The sequence below is a fragment of the Crinia signifera genome, chromosome 2, assembly GCF_055691185.1.
Source record: "Crinia signifera chromosome 2, ASM5569118v1, whole genome shotgun sequence".
Taxonomy (NCBI): Eukaryota; Metazoa; Chordata; class Amphibia; order Anura; family Myobatrachidae; genus Crinia; species Crinia signifera.
This window is the reverse complement of record NC_139218.1, coordinates 36407205-36425031: the sequence shown is the minus strand read 5'-3', so window position 1 is coordinate 36425031 and position 17827 is coordinate 36407205. Positions and strand designations below refer to the sequence as shown.

Below are 17827 nucleotides of genomic sequence, written 5' to 3'. Positions count from 1 at the left end.
CGATCTCCTGTTCAAAGCGGAGTCAGCAGCCATGCTGCAGAGTCACTTGGCAGAGGCCATCAGTTTTTTGCAGGCTCACGGCTGGATTTTAAATTTGCAAAAATCTCAGTTGGTACCGTCACAAAGACTCCAATTCCTGGGAGTTATAATGGACACCCATCTTCATCGGGTTTTCCTCCCGGAGATAAAGGCCAGGGATCTGGTCACCCTAGTCCAGGAGATTCTCAGGGCTCAGAGCATTTCAGTATGGAGGTGCCTCAAGCTCCTGGGGAAAATGGTGGCGTCATTCGAGACGCTTCAATTTGCCAGGTTCCACTCTCGGAGGTTCCAATGGAACATTTTGTCAGCCTGGTCAGGAAACACTTTGACCATGAAATCCGAGATGATAGTGCTGTCTTCGGACACTCAGGAATCCTTGAAATGGTGGACAGAAGTAGATTCCCTTCAGTGGGGTCGGTCATTACAGACCTGGGACTGGTTGATAGTAACTACCGACGCCAGTCTCAGGGGCTGGGGGGCAGTAGTCCTGGATCTCAGGCTTCAGGGCTTGTGGACGGCAGAGGAATCAGCATTACCGATCAACATCTTGGAGCTGAGAGCTGTCTGGAAAGTGATTTCCTTGGCGGGAGACAGGTTACAGAACCTCCCTTTGAGGATTCAGACCGACAATGCCACAGCTGTGGCGTATCTGAATCACCAGGGAAGTACACGCAGCAGATTGGCCATGTGGGAAGTGTCCAGAATCTTCCTATGGGCGGAACAGAATGTTCCAGCTGTATCGGCTATATTCATTCCAGGAATAGAGAACATAGAAGCCGACTTCCTGAGCAGGGAGGAGCTCAAGGAAGGGGAATGGAGCTTACACCCTCAGGTGTTTCACCAGATCACCTCGAGGTGGGGAATCCCGGATGTGGACCTGATGGCATCCAGGGTCAACCGTCAAGTGCCCAGGTTTTATGCCAGAACAAGGGATCCACTGGCGGAGGCAGTGGATGCCATGACTATTCACTGGCAGGGAGATCTCCTTTATGCATTCCCACCAGTACCAATGTTACCGAGACTTCTGAAGAAAATACAGGGGCAGAAGGTTCCAGTGATCTTAGTGGCCCCAGATTGGCCAAGGAGGTCCTGGTACTCGAGGCTTCAGAGGTTGTCTGTGGACTCATGGCGACTACCTCTGAGACCAGACCTTCTAAGACAAGGCCCATTCAATCACCTGGATTCCGATCGATTGATTTTGACGGCCTGGCTATTGAAACCACCATTTTGAAAAGAAAAGGGTTTTCTGAGGCAGTAGTACAGACGATGATAAAAGCCAGAAAAGCTGTATCTTCGGCAAATTATTATAGAGTCTGGAAGACTTACATTCGATGGTGTGAGAGAAGAAAGGCTCATACATCTCATTTTAAGCTATCAAGAATGATGGAATTCTTACAAGATGGTTTTTCATCGGGCCTAAGCCTTCAGTCACTGAAGGTGCAGATTTCGGCCTTGTCCATCTATTTCCAGAAAAAGATAGCCATTTTGCCGGAAATTCAAACCTTTTTACAAGGAGTATCCAGGTTGAAACCTCCATACAAGCAACCAGTAGCACCTTGGGATCTATCACTGGTTTTGGAATGCCTTCAAAAGGCACCTTTTGAACCTTTAAGGTCGGCTGACTTTAAGTTTCTCACGTGGAAGCTAGTGTTTTTGTTAGCAGTAGCATCTGCTAAAAGAGTTTCAGAATTGGGAGCTTTGTCATGTAAATCTCCCTTCTTAATTTTTCATGATGACAGGGCTGTTTTAAGAACAGTGCCTCAGTTTTTACCGAAGGTGGTATCTACCTTCCATTTAAATCAGGAGATAGTTCTACCTGTGTTTCAACCCCCAGAGGGTTCTAAGAAAAGGGACAAGTTGAGAACTTTGGATGTTGTGCGTGCCTTACGCATATATGTGGACAGAGTGAAGAGTGTCAGGAAGACTGACACTTTGTTGGTATTGTATGACGTACACAAAATTGGTTGGCCTGCATCTAAGCAGACTATTGCTAGGTGGTTGCGGTCTGTGATAGCCTTTGCATACACCAAAGTGGGTAGACCAGTACCGGCCAAAATAAATGCGCATACCACCAGGTCAGTTGCCACCTCTTGGGCGGTTCGACATGGGGCCACAGCTGAGCAGGTTTGCAGAGCTGCCACTTGGTCATCTGTTCACACATTTGCCAAATTCTATAGATTCCATGAGTTCGCGTCGGAGGACGCATCATTCGGGCGAGCAGTGCTGAGAGCTGCAGACCTGAGCGTACCCTCCCAAAGGACCGGCTCTGGAACGTCCCAGTGTTGAGCTGTGTCACCAGGACCATTGAAAGAGAAAAAGGGATTTTTGTAAGAACTTACCGTTCGAATCCCTTTCTCTGATATGGTCCTGGTGACACAGCGATCCCTCCCTTACGCTCAGTAAGTATGCCAGAAGTTTCATGATGTTCATGTTAAAATGGTTAAAAGTTAACAGTTTCTGTTATAAAATGTGCATATAATATGTGCAGGCGTTTGTACTGAGTTAATGTATTCCAGTGGCTTTGAAAGATGAACTGAAGAGTCCAGGGATGCAGTAGGGGAGGAGCCTACCCTCTAAAACTTTAGGATAGGTGCCTGGCTCCTTCGGACCCTCCTACATCCCAGTGTTGAGCTGTGTCACCAGGACCATATCAGAAAAAGGGATTCGAACGGTAAGTTCTTACAAAAATCCCTTTTTTTCACATTTTCACAGGGATGTGAGCTTAGCCCGCAGATCATTTCTGCTAATTATATTTTGGGGTTAAGTGCAAATAAAATTATTAGACATATTTTCTAATTAAATCAATTACCAGTCAAGTTTCCGTTTTTTTTTGTTTTATTTTGCAACTATATATGTGAAACGCGTTTTTTGCACCTGTACATATATTTCCTTTAACTTACAGTAGTTATTTATACATTCATTAATTCATTCATCCCTTCATTTGGGTTTAAAAACTGTTTATATTATTTGTTCTTTTGTGTTATTTACAGGTTTCCATAGCAACGTTTGGAGTATATTTCTTGGTTGATGAAGATAATGTTTTAACAGCATCCAAAGTCTTTACAACAATATCACTGTTTAATATACTGCGTCTTCCACTGTTTGACTTGCCCACAGTGATCTCATCAGTGGTACAGGTATTAATATTTATATGGTTTTATGTGAGATACATATATTTTTTTCAATCATTTAAATAAAGAGGAGTTTATACAGTTATGTTACTTTGTCTAAAACACAAACAAGGATTCAGCGCTGTACACAGCACCCACATCTCACCGCAATGTTTCCCACTACACGTTTCCACAAGGCAGACCCAGGTGAACATTTGCATAATCGCATACTTACAGGACCATTCAGAGTCATGCAGATGGATCTCCACTTGTGGTTAAATGGGTGTAACTGGGTGGGAATGGAAGTTTTGTAATTAGCATAAGCTTATCGTAAGCCAGAGGACCAATTCATTGTGTGCAAATATCTTTTAATATGGGTCTCTTGCCGCCAGGATAGGACTGATACATATCTGTGTATAGGGGTGGTGCTGCTATACACAGCTAACTTCAGACTTGCAATTCAGCAGCATATGGGACCCTTTGCATCTATGGTTATGGTTTAGCGGGTCGTCCGGTTGTAGATTGACCATGTTACTGTATGGTCGGCCACCTACTGTATAGTCGATCCCACTAAATTAGATGGCTGAAGACAGTTGGTGGTCGCTAGAGCGGCAGCAACACTAGTTAGACGCCAGCGGGTGATCAGCGGGACCATGGTCAACGTTTTTCAGGATGTTTTTGTGAAAAAGTAGCTATATGTGAATTGTGTCTCAATTGCCGATCCCTGCTGCGATTCCTCCTGCTCTGCTCACAGCCCATAGGTTTCCATGCGATTCCAGCCAGTAATATTCCGCCCAGATCACATTATATAGGCGAACCTTCTTAAATGGGCCCGTAAGCAACTAAACACCATTGCGGTACCATTTATCAAGCACAGGCTATAAACTGTTAAGGCCCCCATACATTGATGCTACTTCTCGGAGGGAGAAGTCGCCTAAGAATTTCCTTGAACCACCCGGGAGCTTCCAGGAGGTCCTTTTTAATGCTATATTTCGCATGCAATCCCATTCCCTGCTGTCGGTAGGCTGCCCGCGTCGGAGATCTCCGACGTGCACGGGGTCATTCATCGGATCAGATATCAAAACAAATCCGATTTGGACACTTTTCACCCGATTTCTTGGCCCAATCTGTCGGAATTGGGTGAAAAGTGGCCAAATTGGACAAGTGTATGGCCAGCTTTAGGTAGAAGATGATTGGTTGCTATGGGCAACTTGTCCACCTCTTCAGAAGGGGTGTGGTATAGGGGTCCGACAGTCGGGATCCTGACAGTCATTAGCCCGAAGTCGGGATCCCGACTGGCCGGACTCAGACAGCATGGTGAGCGCAACAAAGCCCCTTGCAGGCACGGTGGCTCGCTACGCTCACCACCTATTCTATTCTCCCTCTATGGGGGTCTTCTCCCTCTATGGGGGTCGTGGACAGTTTGGTACCTTTTTTTGACCAAGTCTGCAATTTGTTTTTACTGTGTGGACTGTGTGGAAAGAATCTAACCAATCACTGGTTCCTTTCCCAGACTAGAGTTTCTCTCACACGACTGGAAAATTTTCTGCACGGTGAGGAACTTAAACCTGAAAATGTTGAAACCAACTACAAAGGAAGTAAGTGGATATGTACATGTACAGTAAGCTATTGATTTCTTTTTCTGTGATGGTTTTATGTATTTCATTTTATCAATACAGGTCATGCTGTGGGATTTCAAGGTGCATCTTTTCAATGGGAAAAAAATGGTCCATCCATTTTAAAAGAGTAAGAGAAATGCTATTCTTTGCTATAGTAAAATGTAGCTTGTTCTTTTAGTAATCTTGTAGGGGTCCGACTCCCGGCCACCATTTAGCTTGCAGCCGCCTCTGGTGTAGCAGCAGAAGACACTCCCTTGTGGTTACCGTTTCAGTCTTACCTGGTGGCGCCACCTCCCTGTCCTTAGAGGACTTTAAATACATTGTTTTAGGGAGATCACAGCTGTCATTATGATGTGACACGCAGAGCGCCGTTGATGGGGCGAGTCACATTCTGCCCAAGGGGCGTGTCTATCTCCACCTATGGGCGCATCTATTGTCATTTCTGGGTGTGTCATGCAGTGACGGGTAAAAACAAAAGTACAAAGGGCCTGATTCAAACCTGTTTGCTAGGCTGCGTGTCTTGACTCGGATTCGGCATAAAAAGCCGGCGGTCGGGATCCCGGCGTTCAAAATCCCGACGCCGAAATCCCGACAAGGGGGGGACGTGGATCGCCCTCCCTTGCGGGCTCGCTGCACTTGCCACGCAGCGGGCCCAGTTGCTTGCTTATTTGCTTTACTTATACATACACTTTACAGCGCTTTATTGTCCGATGTGTGTGGTTGTAGCGTTTAGCACTATTACTACTGCTATTTTATTACAGACAGCTGTAATAAACTTCTATTCATTTATTACTGAGATTACTATAATCCTATGTCATGCTGTATATCAGGCTGCCCATCACTGCTGTATATAGACAGAATAATGTCATGGTAAAACATGGAGAACTGTAACATTTGTGTGTGTATTTAGTATTCACCTTAAGGTACCTGAAGGCTCCTTGGTCGCAGTCGTTGGCCAAGTTGGGTCTGGAAAATCATCGTTACTTTCTGCTATCCTTGGAGAGATGAATAAACTGGAGGGAACAGTCCAGAGAAAAGTAAGGTCACCAATATACTGGGGCATACATACCAAACCCTAGAGAGAGATAAAGCACCAAACAATCATCTCCCAACTGCAACATTACAGCATGTTTAAAAAATGACAGTTAGGAGTTGGCTGGTTGGTACTTTATATCTCTCTCTCTCCAAGCTTTGACCCATATACCCCCCCAATGCATTGTGAATAACATAGGATGGGGAACCTTTGGTAGTCCAGCTGTTGTTGAACTACACATCCCAGCATACCCTGCAATGGTTTTAGCATGGCTAAATAGCAAAACTGCAGCAGGGCATGATGGGATATTTAGTTCAACAACAGCTGGAGTGCCAAAAGGTTCCCTATTCCTGCTCTATAGGCCAAAGAGAAAAGTGAAGTATACTGTAAAGTACTGTTACTTTAAGTTGTGATATTACATTCAGTCCTATGGTGTTGTTTATGCCTTTCTGCTGCTCTGTTATATCATGGAAGCGTTGGGCTAAGTCTAATGCTGCAGCTGGTTTATGTATTTACATCACTAGTAAATGTAAAATTGATGTTGCCCATAGCAACCAATTATAATTTTCTAGAACGCCCACCCCCTATCACTGCACGAATGTCCGTGCCGGCGCACGACTCGTGTACTCTTACACATCCATTCACAAGCGGGCGTACGGGCAAAAAATCATTCGATGGTCACCGACCATCGAATGATTTTTTTTTTACCTGTTTGCAAGTAAGTCCATCTAGACTAACTTTTATTTGCTCAGAAAGGGCCGAGAACAGGGCAGTGGCTGACGTCATGTGACTCAGCCATCAGCCCCTTGCAGGCTTCACCACGCTTGTGTTCGCATGGGGACGCCCAGCGTTTTTCTGGGCACACCCACCGTTTTTGTGGGCATGCCCAGGAAATGCTGGGCGTTCCCATATATGCAGAACCGCACCAACGGTCCCAGGATGAATGCAGATTTTTACCAGCCAACCTGAATCACCCCTCATGGAAAAATGTATACTTTATATGGGCTCCAGAACACTCCAGGTCCAAGCCTTCTGGAAAATGGCATTTGCCTTGTTTCTGGATTCAAACTTGGCAGGAGAACCGAGCTTCTCATCTGTAGCTGAAAGTAACTGCACGATATAAACATAAATACTGTATATTATAGATTTGATGTCTTTGCATGCAGGGGTCAGTGGCCTACGTGTCCCAGCAGGCGTGGATCCAGAACGCATTATTCCAGGAGAACATCATGTTCGGACAACCCATGAATAGGCAGTATTATGAGAGTGTTCTAGAGGCCTGTGCGCTGCTGCCCGACCTGGAGCTCTTACCATATGGGGACCAAACCGAAATCGGCGAGCGGGTGAGTGACCGATAATGTTGGCAATGCCAAGCTAATCTGGGGATCTCTGCACTCGACGTCATGAACTTCGCATCATGAACATTTCATATGTACATCATTGAAATTCTAGAGCAGGCTTAACCAGTGTCAGAAATGTGGGGCGCTCTTGGGTATCGGGATGAAAGGAAGTTGAATCAACACAATGTTTAAAAAGTATCACAAATATTTTACACAATAATGCATGTAAAACACATACCAAATGGTACTAAATGACTCTAAACATATGAAAAAATAAATGAAATAAAAATAAAAATAAAACTTAAAAATAAAAAATGAACAAATAAAAATAAAAAATAACAAATTAAAAAATAATGGATAAAAAAGAATTGCAGAATAAATAAAAAATTTAAGATTGGACTTTGCAGGTAATAGATGTCAGCACATCCAACTTTTTAAGGTGCAATTGATAACTTAGCGCAATCCACCAGTGTGGATTTGATCTCCTTTACCCTTTGATGGGGTCTGGCAAGTGGATATATGTGAAAATCTACTGGATGCAGTTCCTTGTAAAGGTTTATAAGTCCAGTTGTTTAATTGCGACCGGTTTTTATATATAGCGCTAGTGTGCACACTCAGTTTTCATCAAACTTAACTTTGCAAAGCAATGATACAATTGAAGCGAGATTGGGAGCAAGGACTTCTGTTTGTTGTTGTTGCATGTGAAACAGTGTCCGTCCTGTCCCCTTTCAAGCTCTTACCAGTGGTTGATCAGCTGGCGTATTTTTCAATGTTGCGCTGAGTGGAAAGAACAACACTGCAGCGCCCGCTCTCTCCGTCCTCCGCTCGGCTTTAAGGTGTGTAGCGCCGGTCAGCTGGAAGTGGTATCTGACAGTGACCGCTTTCTCCTGCCTCTTTCTCCGCTTAAGGAATCACACGGCGCTCTGCCACAGCGTCCGTGGACAGTGATGTATTGGCGGCTTGGAGGGGGTGTCAGCAGTCGGCTCAGCGTCAAGCAGGTACTGTGGAGATAAGAGCGTCTTTCCTGGGTAATACTGGAACGCGTTTCGCCGCGCACTGGGCGGCTTTGTCAACCAAGTGTGAGGTGTATCCTCACAGGTCTGTTTAAATGCTGGTCTCTTAATTCAGCTCAGGTGTCTCTCATTATCTAATCACCTGTGTGGTTTCTCAAGCTGTATTTCTCCCATTAGGAGTGCATAGTATTGTTTCTTATGGGTGAAGTTTTGTATCCCATTAATAGCAAGTGCGGTTTTTCAATATTATTGGACTAGTAGTTGTGACAATATATAAAATATGCAATTCTTTAAGATAAACAGTGAATAATAAATAATGAAAAATAAATAAAGAATAGAACATAAAAATAAAAATAAAAATAAAATAAAAATAAAAATAAGAATAAAGTATAATCTATAGATGTAAGTAATAAACACTAGAAATTAGAAAAATATATATATAGAGACAAATAGATAAGGAATAAATGTATAAATAATAATATTAATAATAGTAGTACATAATAATAGTAGATGGAAATAAACTTTTTTACATATGCAGAATTAAATAGTTCAATTTCTGGACCAACAGATAGTTGGTACTTCTTGCATGAGCCGCTTTATCGGCTTTCCTTTCTTTTAACTTTTGCGGACAGACATGTGGTGTTCCCTTATCTAAATACATATATGTACATCCTTATGTGAAACCAAATGTCTCAATATATCTTGTGTTTGCAGTCCACCTACATTCTTATAGTGTCGACAGACTGCATGTCCACAATTAGTTAAGGACATTACTTCTTTAAGGGAAAAAAACCCACTATATAAACGCAATGAGTCGCGTCTGGTTATTGCAAGATAATCTATAAAAATGAGAGGTAAACAAATATTCCTATACATCTAAGCATATAGTAGGAACAGAAAGACAAAGATAGCAGGTGAGATAAGATTAAATGTATGCAAATCTCACCTTACCTAAATAAGGGGAGAGGGAACCAATCACTAGTATGTTCAAGTGACATGTATATAGTACACACTCACATATAGGGGCACATGCTGATGGAAAGGAGAACAAATGGGACCACAAGGATGATTTTATACTATCCAAATTAATACACAAATAAATAAATTCATACTGTATACTGGTCATTGATATAAATTAAATAATTGGGTGAACTAGGGAGAAGGAAGTTTTATGGAATAGAGAAGGAGTTCGAAACCGGGCAGAACATTTCAGAGTATGCATATCAAAATAAGAGACCCATAGTTGGTTCAGATGGTAAGCCGAATGGCATCTACTTCGGGTAAAAAATTTGAGATAGAGACATTTATTAACTGTGCCACACAATACGTGATTTATCTCTTAATATGTCCATGTCACATGTATTATGTTGGACGCACCACGCGACAACTTAAAAACAGAGTGACAGAACACCGAAGGAACATCCTGAATAGATGCACTAACCATAGCATCCCAAGGCATTACTCTGAGATGCATAATAGCGATCCTAAAGGGATGATAGTGATAGGATTGGAGCACATCAAAATAACAAATCGGGGTGGGGACCGTTTCAGGACCCTGTGCAAGCAGGAGGCGGCGTGGATCCTGAAACTACAATCCCTTAAACCCCAAGGCTTGAATGAAAACATAGATCTAGAGTTCATTTGAGCTAGTATCCACCATTCGGCTTACCATCTGAACCAACTATGGGTCTCTTATTTTGATATGCATACTCTGAAATGTTCTGCCCGGTTTCGAACTCCTTCTCTATTCCATAAAACTTCCTTCTCCCTAGTTCACCCAATTATTTAATTTATATCAATGACCAGTATACAGTATGAATTTATTTATTTGTGTATTAATTTGGATAGTATAAAATCATCCTTGTGGTCCCATTTGTTCTCCTTTCCATCAGCATGTGCCCCTATATGTGAGTGTGTATGATATGTAAGCACACACATGTACGGGCGCAATAGCTGAGATATTAGATGAGTAAAGAACTATATACATGTCACTTGAACATACTAGTGATTGGTTCCCTCTCCCCTTATTTAGGTAAGGTGAGATTTGCATACATTTAATCTTATCTCACCTGCTATCTTTGTCTTTCTGTTCCTACTATATGCTTAGATGTATAGGAATATTTGTTTACCTCTCATTTTTATAGATTATCTTGCAATAACCAGACGCGACTCATTGCGTTTATATAGTGGGTTTTTTTCCCTTAAAGAAGTAATGTCCTTAACTAATTGTGGACATGCAGTCTGTCGACACTATAAGAATGTAGGTGGACTGCAAACACAAGATATATTGAGACATTTGGTTTCACATAAGGATGTACATATATGTATTTAGATAAGGGAACACCACATGTCTGTCCGCAAAAGTTAAAAGAAAGGAAAGCCGATAAAGCGGCTCATGCAAGAAGTACCAACTATCTGTTGGTCCAGAAATTGAACTATTTAATTCTGCATATGTAAAAAAGTTTATTTCCATCTACTATTATTATGTACTACTATTATTAATATTATTATTTATACATTTATTCCTTATCTATTTGTCTCTATATATATATTTTTCTAATTTCTAGTGTTTATTACTTACATCTATAGATTATACTTTATTCTTATTTTTATTTTTATTTTATTTTTATTTTTATTTTTATGTTCTATTCTTTATTTATTTTTCATTATTTATTATTCACTGTTTATCTTAAAGAATTGCATATTTTATATATTGTCACAACTACTAGTCCAATAATATTGAAAAACCGCACTTGCTATTAATGGGATACAAAACTTCACCCATAAGAAACAATACTATGCACTCCTAATGGGAGAAATACAGCTTGAGAAACCACACAGGTGATTAGATAATGAGAGACACCTGAGCTGAATTAAGAGACCAGCATTTAAACAGACCTGTGAGGATACACCTCACACTTGGTTGACAAAGCCGCCCAGTGCGCGGCGAAACGCGTTCCAGTATTACCCAGGAAAGACGCTCTTATCTCCACAGTACCTGCTTGACGCTGAGCCGACTGCTGACACCCCCTCCAAGCCGCCAATACATCACTGTCCACGGACGCTGTGGCAGAGCGCCGTGTGATTCCTTAAGCGGAGAAAGAGGCAGGAGAAAGCGGTCACTGTCAGATACCACTTCCAGCTGACCGGCGCTACACACCTTAAAGCCGAGCGGAGGACGGAGAGAGCGGGCGCTGCAGTGTTGTTCTTTCCACTCAGCGCAACATTGAAAAATACGCCAGCTGATCAACCACTGGTAAGAGCTTGAAAGGGGACAGGACGGACACTGTTTCACATGCAACAACAACAAACAGAAGTCCTTGCTCCCAATCTCGCTTCAATTGTATCATTGCTTTGCAAAGTTAAGTTTGATGAAAACTGAGTGTGCACACTAGCGCTATATATAAAAACCGGTCGCAATTAAACAACTGGACTTATAAACCTTTACAAGGAACTGCATCCAGTAGATTTTCACATATATCCACTTGCCAGACCCCATCAAAGGGTAAAGGAGATCAAATCCACACTGGTGGATTGCGCTAAGTTATCAATTGCACCTTAAAAAGTTGGATGTGCTGACATCTATTACCTGCAAAGTCCAATCTTAAATTTTTTATTTATTCTGCAATTCTTTTTTATCCATTATTTTTTAATTTGTTATTTTTTATTTTTATTTGTTCATTTTTTATTTTTAAGTTTTATTTTTATTTTTATTTCATTTATTTTTTCATATGTTTAGAGTCATTTAGTACCATTTGGTATGTGTTTTACATGCATTATTGTGTAAAATATTTGTGATACTTTTTAAACATTGTGTTGATTCAACTTCCTTTCATCCCGATACCCAAGAGCGCCCCACATTTCTGTTTTTGGTTTCTGTAATTTTGGAGGTTGGCAACCCTCCTACGTGGTGGCTGCTGGGCATCGAGTTACATCACAGTCATCCCCAGCGCCTAAGGCAAATCTCTCTTAACCAGTGTCAGGCCTGGATCTGGCATGGGACCCTGAGAACTCCGACTCCGGACTCCGAGAACCAGCATTTTCTGGCAGCCTCTGGATCTAGCTATCAGGGAATGCTGGAACTTGTAGTTCCACAGGGACTGGATAAATGTAGGCACACAAATAGGAATGCAAATTCAGGCTTTAGAGCAGGCCTGTCCAAACTATGGCCCACCAGCTGTTGTGAAACTACAAGTCCCATCATGCCTGGTCACAGTTTTGCTATTAGGGAATGCTAAAACTATGGCAAGGCATGCTGGGATGTGTAGTTTCACAGAGGGCCATATTTTGGACATGCCTGGTCTTGATGGCCTGCTGTAATGGGTCAGGAAAACATTAACTTCTACGGTACTTGTTTCCTATCTGGGCGCCCATCGCGGGCATCGCGTGTACATCGCATGCCATTATAATGACATGCGATGCGACCGACGCGATTACCGCGATTTTACATAGGGACCAATGTTAAATGTCCCAATTGACCCGCGATGACCGCGATTTAGCATAGGAAACAATGTTAAATGGATCAATTTCCCCAAATTATCATAGGGAACAATGGGAAATGGGGCAAAAACACCCCTGAACATAAAAATGTCCCCCCAAAAGTAGTTGACGCCACCCCGCCATCAACGTGAACCCGAAGCGTGGCGAGCGCAGCGAGGCCGCGAGGGGCGGCGGTACGCGTCCTCCGACCTTTTCATGCCCTACTATCCACTAGGGCGTGGAGTGAGAATAGAATAGTGTGGCGAGCGCAGCGAGATACCGAACCCGAAGCGTGGCGAGCGGACGCGGATACCTTCACAGTTATACGCGTCCCCTCGCGGGCTTCCCAGGTGTCCATGGCGACGCGGACACCTGGGAAGCCCGCGAAGGGACGTGTTTACCTGTGAAGGTATCCGCGTCCCCTCGCGGGGCTCGCCACGCTTCGGGCTCGGTGGCTCGCTACGCTCGCCACACTATTTTATTCTCAACTCCACGCCGACGTGGATAGTAGGGCATGAAAAGGTCGGAGGACGCGTACCGCCGCCCCTCGCGGCCTCGCTGCGCTCGCCACGCTTCGGGTTCACGTTGATGGCGGGGTGGCGTCCACTACTTTTGGGGGGACATTTCAATGTTCAGGGGTGTTTTTGGCCCATTTACTATTGTTCCTTTGCTGATTTGGGTAAATTGATCCATTTAACATTGTTTCCTATGGTAAATCGTGGTCATCGCGGGTAAATTGAGGCATTTAACATTGTTCTCTATGGGAAAATCGCGGGCATCGCGTCTGGCCCATCGCACCCGATTTTTTATCGGCCGCGATGGCCCCGATTTTACCCCCGATGCCCGCGATTAAAATCGTGGGCGCCCAGATAGGAAACAAGTACCACTTCTACTGTAATATAATAAGCTGTAATATGTTAACGTTAACCTATTTTATGCCTAACAATTTATGGCACCTATGTATGATCCCTATACATCTGTATGTGCAATTCTTGACAGCATTAAAGACCGCTTCCGTCAAAACAGATCCGATCATTTTTTTCCCGAAACAGCTGTGGATGGATGAATTCACGGACGTTTTAAAACAATCCGCGGCCGTTTTCGGCACTCCTCGGACTTTCCAACAGTCGGAAATCAATGTTCCAAAACGAAACGGGAGAAATTGAAACGGCCTGGGATTCCAACTGTCGAGACGTTCCGACAGTCGGAATCCCAAATTGAATACCCCCATAAACTGGATGTAGATAAAGCATCAGACAATCAGTTCCTAACTGTCACGTTACAGGCTAGCTTTGGAAAAAGGAAGGAGCTGGTTTGTTGGTTGGTTGGTACTTTGAGGTAAATTTACTAAGAAGGGAGTTCTATTGACTCATAGCAACCAATCAGAATCTCTCTATTTAATAGAAGGTGCTAAATAAATAAGAAGAATCTGATTGGTTGCTATGGACAACCTCCCATCTTCAATAGAACTTCCATCTTAGTAAATGTACAGATAGAGCGCCTCTCAGCCAGCGCCGGTGCTCGCCAGATTGCCCCTGCTGGCGAGCCGGTGCTCCATCTGACTGGGGCGCGAGCATCTCACACACACACGCATCCCAGTTACAGTGCGGTGTGGGAGGCGAACCCTGCCTGTCTCCACTTCAGGGAGAAGGGCAGGGTTAGGGGGAGAGGGGGGAGGGGGGGACTGCGTCGAGGACCCGGGGAGATATCCGTTAGTAGTGGATGTGCGCGTGTCTCGCTTGTGCACATCCCCTTTCGACAGGGGCTTGCGGTTGGTGATCCGACCTCCAGCTCCTGGATAGAAGAGAGGCGCTCCATCTGTACCCCTTTATCTCTCCCCACATTATCTCTCTCCAAGGCTTAGTAAATAATAGACACCTATGTTGCTTATCTGAAAGCAGGGATCTCTAGATAATTTCTGTTTCCTGTGACTGTATTTCTGTAAGATGCCAGTGCGTGCCAATAGTAAGATGCCAGTGCGTGCCAATAGTAAGATGCCAGTGCATGCCAATAGTAAGATGCCAGTGCATGCCAATAATACTACAATAAGTATTGGTTGCGAGAACCGTTCAGCAACACACCGTTCTTATTCTGTAATATTACTATGTATACAGGGCGTGAATTTAAGCGGAGGCCAGAAGCAGCGTGTGAGCCTGGCGCGGGCAGTATATAACAACGCAGATATCTACCTCCTGGATGACCCGTTGTCTGCAGTCGATGTGCATGTTGGGAAACATTTGTTTGATAAGGTCATTGGACAAACTGGGCTATTGAAAAATAAGGTATGTTTCTAAAGTAATGTCTTTGTGGAGTGCCCCAGTTATCCCGTGGTAATACCACATGGGAAACATCGGCCTGGTACTCTATAGGCCTGGTCATTTATTCTAGAGAACTGGGCTGGTCACTGAGTAGCCCTGGGCTTGTAGAAAATACTTTGGTACTTATGTAATATCTGGGCTCCCGTTTTTCTTATGAGACCGCGTCCGCTCGCCACGCTTCGGGCATGGTGGCTCGCTGCGCTCACCACACTATATAAAATCTACTCCATGCATTCTTTTATCTCCCATTCTAATAGGCTAAACAGCTCAAACCGCTTTTAATATACGGAATAGAATGGCAGATTATACAGAATGTCATCAGTTATGTGAATGCGGTGGATTTTGGTTGCATCCTCTGTAGGAACAACCTATAAGGACTGGCCTTGGAAGCAGGCCTGGCTACTGCCACAGCAAATCGTGCCAGTGTCAGTGGTATAAATTGTACAGTGTGAAAAAGCTATTTGTGCTACTTAACAGTCCAATTATGTTAGTAAGGGCCCCCATACACCAGCAAACAATTGGGCCAATCTCCTGTTTCTCCCAGAATTCCTCACCTGTAATACAGTTTTGCTTAAACGTCACCTGTAGCTTATTTCTTCCTCTAGCCCTTTTCCTTCCTGCTTACATCTTACCTGTAACATATTTCTTTCCTCTACCTTTATCGCATGTATTCCTCCTACCTCGCACCTCTATTACATTTCTTCCCCCTACCTTTAACCAGGGAATATTCCAGAGGAGGGGCTGCAGCTTAGTTCAAATTTTAAATAGGGAAGCCACACCCACCAACTGCCATTCCAAAATGATTACCTAGCAGTTGGTGTGGCTCCCCTATTTGAATTTTGGACTGTGCTGCAGACCCTCCTCTGGAGGCGCCACTGCCTGTAACACCTTTCTTGCCCCTTAGCGCTTTTCTCCAGAATGTTACATAGCTGACCTGTATTGAGGTTGGGGTGGTTCCGGGGCAGTGAACTATAGTCTAACATTAGCACTACAGTCCCAGTATGTCAGATAATCAGATTGCAGATGAGTATTCTACTAGGCAGGTCTCATATCGGCCCTCAGGAATGTTGGCCTGGAGATTCCTTGTTCCCTGGTGCAATGCAAGACAGGAAGTATAAGGGGAGGGGAAGTGGAAGATGGATCAGAGCACAGGTAATAGTAGTAGATAATCGATATGGGTGTATGTTGACGAATCCACAATTCAAAGTAGTATTGGAGGCCTTTTTAAAGGAATCTCACCAGGTAGTTAGCGTGGAGGTGCACCCTAGAGAGTAATTGTATGTAAGAGAAAAAGGAGAAAAAAGACTCTCTCTTTGTTGGGGCACTCTTTGAAAATGATTACTGTTCAGTAATCGACAACTTGTAACAGTATGTTATGCGCTATTAGCAATAAATCATGAGTTACAACACAAACATGAGTGACAGAGTATGAATGGCAGCTCCATGTGGCCAATGTGACCAGGATATAATCGGCGAGTTAAAGAAACTAGTAACGCTTGAGGGAGTAGGTTGGATTAACCCAACTCGAAATATGGTATAAATTAAAATTTAGCATTTATTAAATCTTTTTAAAATATACACTAGACAAGAACGTTTTTTAGGCGCTCACACACAGACATATAACATGTATAGTAATTGTATTTAACAAGTTCAGAGATTCACACTAACTTGTGTGTGCCCTGTGGGCAAAACGTCCCCTGGTTTTGTGACACTTAGTATTATTTGCTCTACCGAGCGCAGACATGTCCCGAAAATCAGGACTAAAAAGGTATCACAAAGAGTGGGTCTATGAAGTAAGACTAGTTTGTTCTAGCTTTCCCCACCACCCGGTGAAATACCCCCGCACAATCAGTGCATTAGAGGGGATCGCCTGCGTGTCACTAAAACAGGGTGTTAAGCTGTAAGACTTTCTGGGATTCGCTTAGTCAGAGTCAGAGCCAAGAGTAGGAGTGTAATGGATAGTTCAATACATGAAATTCCACCACAGTAGTTGATATGTATCAAAATGCTGTTAGAACAGTGAATATTTCAACATTGTATCGATGAGGTAACAGTCCCTCAGCTGAGTCTGTTCTTGAATGGGTGAAAAAATGTGGGCTGACTAGTGATCCTCTTAGTTCTTTTGCCAAAAAAGAGAAAATATTTTTTTAGAATTAAGATTCCGCAAACTTAGGAATCTGAATAATAATAATAATAATAATAGGCTTGCCTTACAAGCCGGCGGTCCTATCTAATTGTAACCGTCTAAAACAGTGCCTGTCAACAGCAATACATTTGTAGATAAGCTAACACCAGAGTGTGTCTCATTTACTACAGTAAGACAATGATTCGGTACTCTACCGGCACACACAGTGTTGAATAGGGATTATCACAATCTACCCGCCACCATGTCGGCAGTAACACATGTGTTAGAAATGAGAATTGATATAAATAATGGCAGTTGGCTCAAATATACAAATAAACATATTAAACAAATTGATCTTTAATCCAAGCTGCCACAGCCTCTAGTTAGTTGTATTCAGCCGACCGCTGTCGTGTCGACATAACAAATTATACTGTCTGTTTTTTTCTGATGATATCTCGAACAGTCTCTAGTCAACAATAGTGTGTGTAGTGCCAAATTAGTATTCCAGATAACATTTTTTATCAATGACAATTAGTATCTGAGAATCCGTCAGCAGCTCAGGTGCTGTATTTGTATTCAAATATCTGGGTCACAGTGCGTCTGGAAATAATGTAGACGTTCCCGCTAGGTAGTTGGATAGGGATAGGGGATATTAGGGTGGGGAATGGGGAAGGGGATAGTTGTACACACAAGGGAAAAGGGGAGAGGAGGATCACAGCAAGAAAAGATAGAAAAGGGAGTTTGAAAAGGA

The 17827-nt window shown here is 43.2% G+C and overlaps 1 protein-coding gene across 1 annotated transcript in view; it reads left to right on the top strand.

Annotated features, from left to right (window-relative positions):
* The window catches only part of LOC146059569 (multidrug resistance-associated protein 1-like), an 87914-nt gene that overhangs the window by 42758 nt on the left and 27329 nt on the right, over positions 1 to 17827 (top strand). The window contains exons 9-14 of the mRNA XM_083171905.1: positions 3030 to 3176; positions 4663 to 4747; positions 4829 to 4895; positions 5679 to 5805; positions 6968 to 7144; positions 14748 to 14915. Coding sequence (XP_083028031.1) covers positions 3030 to 3176; positions 4663 to 4747; positions 4829 to 4895; positions 5679 to 5805; positions 6968 to 7144; positions 14748 to 14915 — 771 coding nt within the window. The remainder of the gene's footprint in view (positions 1 to 3029; positions 3177 to 4662; positions 4748 to 4828; positions 4896 to 5678; positions 5806 to 6967; positions 7145 to 14747; positions 14916 to 17827) is intronic.